The sequence below is a fragment of the Chaetura pelagica genome, unplaced genomic scaffold, assembly GCF_000747805.2.
Source record: "Chaetura pelagica isolate M959 unplaced genomic scaffold, ChaPel_1.0 scaffold222, whole genome shotgun sequence".
NCBI classification, from domain to species: Eukaryota; Metazoa; Chordata; class Aves; order Apodiformes; family Apodidae; genus Chaetura; species Chaetura pelagica.
The window spans coordinates 4,609-9,452 of record NW_009952711.1 but is presented as its reverse complement, the minus strand read 5'-3'; the positions used below and the strand labels follow the sequence as shown (position 1 = coordinate 9,452).

The window sequence follows — 4,844 nt, the reverse complement described above, 5'->3', positions numbered from 1 at the left end:
CCTCCCACCGGCCGGGTGCCCCCCCCAAAGCCACCGTGTGCCCAGCCAGGCGGGCTGCCCGGGCACCCCTGGGACAAGCCAGGCTCCTTCAGCTGGTCCCACGAGAGGGGCTGGTGGCCCCGCCGAGCCTCGCGCCGCCGATAAACCCGGGCCCTTGGCTTCCTCCCTCGGAAGTCATTAAGGCCTCCAAGCTCTGCTGGCTGAAGAGCTCCCTGCAGCTCCGCCGAGACATCCCACACCACTGCCTGCTTGGAAACCGGGTGCTCACCCCCTCCTCCTGCTCTCAGCGCCCTCCTCTGCTCTCCTGAGGGTGGAAAACCCCCATTGGAGGCTGTGCCTGGGTGGGGTTTCTTGGGGACCTGCTCCATCCTTGCCTGCAGCCTTTGTGTAAGGTGGGATCATGCCCCTCGAGGTGTCTGTGGGACAGCAGAAAGCAAAGCTGCTTCCCATAGCACAGGCATTCAGAAGCCCCCGAGCCCACACAGTTTGTCAAAATAGAACATTTTGGGGGTTTATTTGCTCACCTTCAGGGCTTTAAGCCTGCTGGGAGCTGGCAGGTTGGCTTTCGTGACTCTTTTCCAGCAGCACTAGAGTTGAAAAAGTTTCCTCCTTGGTTTCTCATGGTTTTGGGTGCGTGTGGTGCTGGTGCTTTGGGAGGGGAGTGCTCTCAGGTGGGGTGTGCCCAGCATGTTCCGGAACTCTGGGAAGCAGTGGAAGCATCCTGGGATGCTCCTGGACTGAGCCCTTCTTGCCTGGTCCTCTGCAGCCCGGTGAAACTGGCCTCACTGGGTGAACTGGGCCATGTCCTGTAGTGTCCTTTCTCAGGACTGCTGTGGAGCTTCACCCCGAGGAGCCGCTGGGTTTGCTGAGACCTGCCCTGCCCGTGCGCTGAGCACTGTGGAGCTCCCCCTCCTCCCCATCTCACTGCACACCCCTTGTCTCTCCCGCAGGCAACCAAGCAGTTCCTGGAGGAGATCAACAAGTGGACGGGGCAGTACAATGTGTCCCCGCTCTCCTGGAACGTGGCTGTCAAGTTCCTCATGGCCCGTAAGTTCGATGTCCTACGGGCCATTGAGCTCTTCCACTCCTACCGGGTAAGTGAGTGGGGCCAGGTCCCTCCCCCATCCCTCTGGGAGAGATCTCTGGTCCCAGGGAAGACCCTCCCCTTGCTGGTTTGGTTGGGTTTTTCCTCCCCCACCACCTCCCTCATGGGTTTTTATCCAGCTGGAAAATCCTTTTTTCAGCCCAGACGAGTCACCATGGAGATCTCACTGACCCCAATCCCCCCCCAGCCTCTTTGCTGAGAGCAGTGTGTGTGCCCTCCTGGCTGCCCTGGGGTGTCTGCAGAGCATCTCCCTGTCTAGAAATGCATATATACCTGGCCTGGAACCCCCTGCTGGGAAATGGGGCTGTGGAGCAGAGGTTTTCCCACTGGGGCTTCCCTTGGAGGGCTGGGGCCCCATATGGACATGAAGCTGATGAAAGGGATGATGATGAGGAGCTGAGGGAGCTGGGGCTGTTTAGGCTGTTTAGGAGAGAAGGAGGGGAGACCTTATTGGTCTGAACAAGCACCTGAAAGGAGGTCGTGAAGAGGGAAGGGCAGGTCTCTTCTCACAAGTAACAAGCGTTTGGAGGAGGGGAAACAGCCTCAGGTTGTACCAAGGGAGGTTCAGTCTGGATATTAGGAGAAGTTTCTTCACTAAAAGGGTTGTCAAGCACTTGGCACTGGCTGCCCAGGGAAGTGGTGGAGTCCCCTTCCCTGCTTGGCTTTAAAAGCCATGTAGATCCAGTTCTTAGGGATGTGTGTTAGCAGTGGGCTTGGCAGAGTTGGGTTAATGGTTGGACTTGATGATCTTCAAGGTCTTTTCCAACCAAAACGTTTTTATGATTCTGTTCTGTGACGCCCCTCGGGGACATGATGGTGGGTGGAGGGCTGGGGTGCCCGTGCTGGCCATCCCACCAGCTCCCTGTGCACAGGAGACACGGCTGAAGGAGGGCATTGTGAAGCTGAAGCCTCACGAGGAGCCGCTGCGCTCGGAGCTGCTCAGTGGCAAGTTCACCATTCTGGTAGGTGTGTGGGGGGTGTGGGGGGGGGGGGGTGTGTGTCCCTGGGTTATCCCAACCAGGTGGCTTGTCCCAGCTCTGCTCTGGGTGGGTGTTCTCAGGGGTCGTGGGAGCCTGACCCTGTTCTCTCACCAGAGTGTGCGGGACCCCTCGGGAGCCTCCATCGCCCTGTTCACAGCCAAGCTGCATCACCCCAGCAAGAGTGTGCAGCACGTGGTGCTCCAGGCCCTCTTCTACCTGCTGGACCGAGCGGTGGAGAGGTGAGCCTGCCTCTGCTGAGGTACCCTGTCCAGCTGGGTCCCCCGGGCTGCCCCTTCCCTCTCCCAGGGGCGAGGGGACGTGGTTGCTGCCTGCTGCGGTTTTGGTGAAGTCCCTCTGAAAAGCTTCACAGGGAAATGTGAATTCCTGGAGGTGAAATTGTGGCGGGGTCTGTCTCTGTGCCCCCTGGTGTCCCAGCTGGAGTTAGGGGAGAGAAGGGATCACAGCTCCCTGGGGCTTGAAACCCCCTGTGGGAACTGGAGCCAGTTGTCCCTGTGTTCTCAGCAGGGGAAACAAATCCCCTGAGCCCTGGACTGGGCTCTTCACAGCCTTTCCCTGCCCACGTCCTGGTTTCAGTTTAGCAAAGCCCCTGATCCCTGCAGGCTTCAGCTGGGGAGGAGGCAGGAGTAAAGTGAACCCCGCCAAAAATACAAAGCTGGGACCTCCCCTTCTTTTTTTTTTTCCCTCTCTGAACTCACCCGTCGCAGGTGGTGCAGCTGAGGCAGGACCAAGACCCGAGCCAGGCTTAACTAAGGGTTGTAGGGAGAGGTGGTGGAGCAGCTGGGAAATGCAGAAGTGAGCTTTGGGTCCTGGAAGCACAGGAGGGGTTTTTTTGGGACCAGCAAGGTGAGGTGAGCGTGGGGCAGGTTTGCTCCTGCAGGAGCTGAGGCGTTGGATGTTGCACAGCGTGGATGTTGCTCTTTCCCCTCTCAGCTTTGAAACCCAGAGGAATGGGCTGGTGTTCATCTACGACATGGCAGGCTCCCAGTACACCAACTTTGAGCTGGACCTCAGCAAGAAGATCCTCAACCTGCTGAAGGTAACTGGCTGGGGGTGACCTGGTGCCCGGCCATGTCACACAGGCCACTCACTCACCAACTCCATGAAATCCTGTGGTTTTGTGTGTAATTTTTCACACCAGACCATGCTGACCACATCCCAGCCAAGGGCCCTGGGAAGGTGTTGGGAGCCTGCTGTGCTGGACCCAGCCAGGGCTGTGTTGCCCCATGGGTGGGAGAGGATCAGCTGTCCCCATCCCCATCCCAGATTCCTTTGACAGCTGCTGGGAAAACAGATGCAAATTGTTGGGTTTTTTTAAAATCGTGCTGGCATTTGGTGCCTCCTCCCTTCCCTGGAAAAAGAAATAACAGTAAATTTTGGCCAGGGTGTGTTCTCTGCTCCAATCCCAGGACCCAGGCTTCACCTCTCCCCCGCAGAGCCAAACCCTCTGCCTGCCTAATTCCAAGGAAATCAGTAGTTTCCATACTGGAGTATAAAAAGGCAGCGTGGCTGGGTGAGAAGCACACTGTGGATGTGGCATTGCCACCTCGGGGTCCCTTTGCTGGTTGTCACCTCTGCTGGGACGTGTCCCCCCCCTCCTCCAGCACAGGGGCTGGTTCCCTCCCCACGCACCCCAGGAGCATGGATCTGAGGCCTCCTTCCCACAGGGTGCTTTCCCAGCTCGGCTCAAGAAGGTTTTCATCGTGGGAGCACCCATGTGGTTCCGTGTGCCCTACTCCATCATCAGCCTGCTGCTGAAGGAGAAGCTGCGGGAGAGGGTGAGCGCGGGTGCCCCCCTGGCACGGGACCCTCAGCAGGGAGGGCTTGGGGGGGCTGTTTTCCCTCTGGGACAGGATGGTGGAGGCAGCTTGTGCCCCTCAGCCCCAGCTGCTGGAAGCTGCTGAGTCCCAAGTCCTTGGGAACTCGAGGGCTTTCTCAGCCTGTTGCAGAGGGGTCGGCCCGTCTGGTATTTTTCATCTTAAACCCCTTCTGAAATCCCCTTCCTCTGCAGTGGGGCTGCCAGCAGCTGCAAGAGGAGGTGATGGTAGATGATTCAAGGGAATGGAAACCTCTTCTGAGCAGGCAGGAGAGAAGAGAAACTCAAACCCCTGTGCTCAGGCCCTGTCTGGCAAAGCCCAGAATACCTAAACCAGTGTGCTCAGCACCAGCAGTGCTGCTGGCAGAGCCCTTTTCCACCCCATGTCTCCCTGGCCTGGGCTGTGTCCCTTTTGCTTTTGAGAGGAGCTTGGAGCCACTTGCAAATTTAGAGCTGAGTGTTGATGTGGGCTGCCGTGGGGTTCGTGCTGGGGGCAGCCCCTGACCCACCATTCTCCTCCTCAGTGCCCTCCCAGGGCAGGGAGAAGAGCCCAGTGCTGTGGGAGGAAAGCTCCAGGCTCCATCAGGACCATGCCAGGCTGTTGGCATCCCTGTCCCCATGCCCAGCAAACCCTCTCCATCCTTCTGGGAAGTCACCCCTGCTCTTCTTCCTCTTCCTCCTGCAGGTGCAGATGGTGAAGATGTCAGAGCTGAAGGAGCACCTGCCCCGGGAGTGCCTCCCCGAGTACCTGGGGGGGTCCCTCAAACTGGACCCTCTGAGCTGGAACTGCCGGTTCCTGCCGCAGCAGAACGGGCACCCCGACCCCCTGGACGAGCTCATCCTGGTGCCACTGGTGGCTCCCAAAGACAACGGCTCCGTCCACCTCCCCGGGCCCAAGTCTGTCACCCTGCAGGAGCTGCTTGAA

General features: G+C 58.8%; 1 protein-coding gene across 1 annotated transcript in view; it reads left to right on the top strand.

Annotated features, from left to right (window-relative positions):
- PTPN9 (protein tyrosine phosphatase, non-receptor type 9) overlaps positions 1 to 4,844 on the top strand; it is a gene marked incomplete at its 3' end in the record, with an annotated part of 12,026 nt that overhangs the window by 5,420 nt on the left and 1,762 nt on the right. The window contains exons 4-9 of the mRNA XM_009994489.1: positions 951 to 1,094; positions 1,978 to 2,067; positions 2,200 to 2,324; positions 3,037 to 3,142; positions 3,771 to 3,881; positions 4,605 to 4,843. Coding sequence (XP_009992791.1) covers positions 951 to 1,094; positions 1,978 to 2,067; positions 2,200 to 2,324; positions 3,037 to 3,142; positions 3,771 to 3,881; positions 4,605 to 4,843 — 815 coding nt within the window. The remainder of the gene's footprint in view (positions 1 to 950; positions 1,095 to 1,977; positions 2,068 to 2,199; positions 2,325 to 3,036; positions 3,143 to 3,770; positions 3,882 to 4,604; position 4,844) is intronic.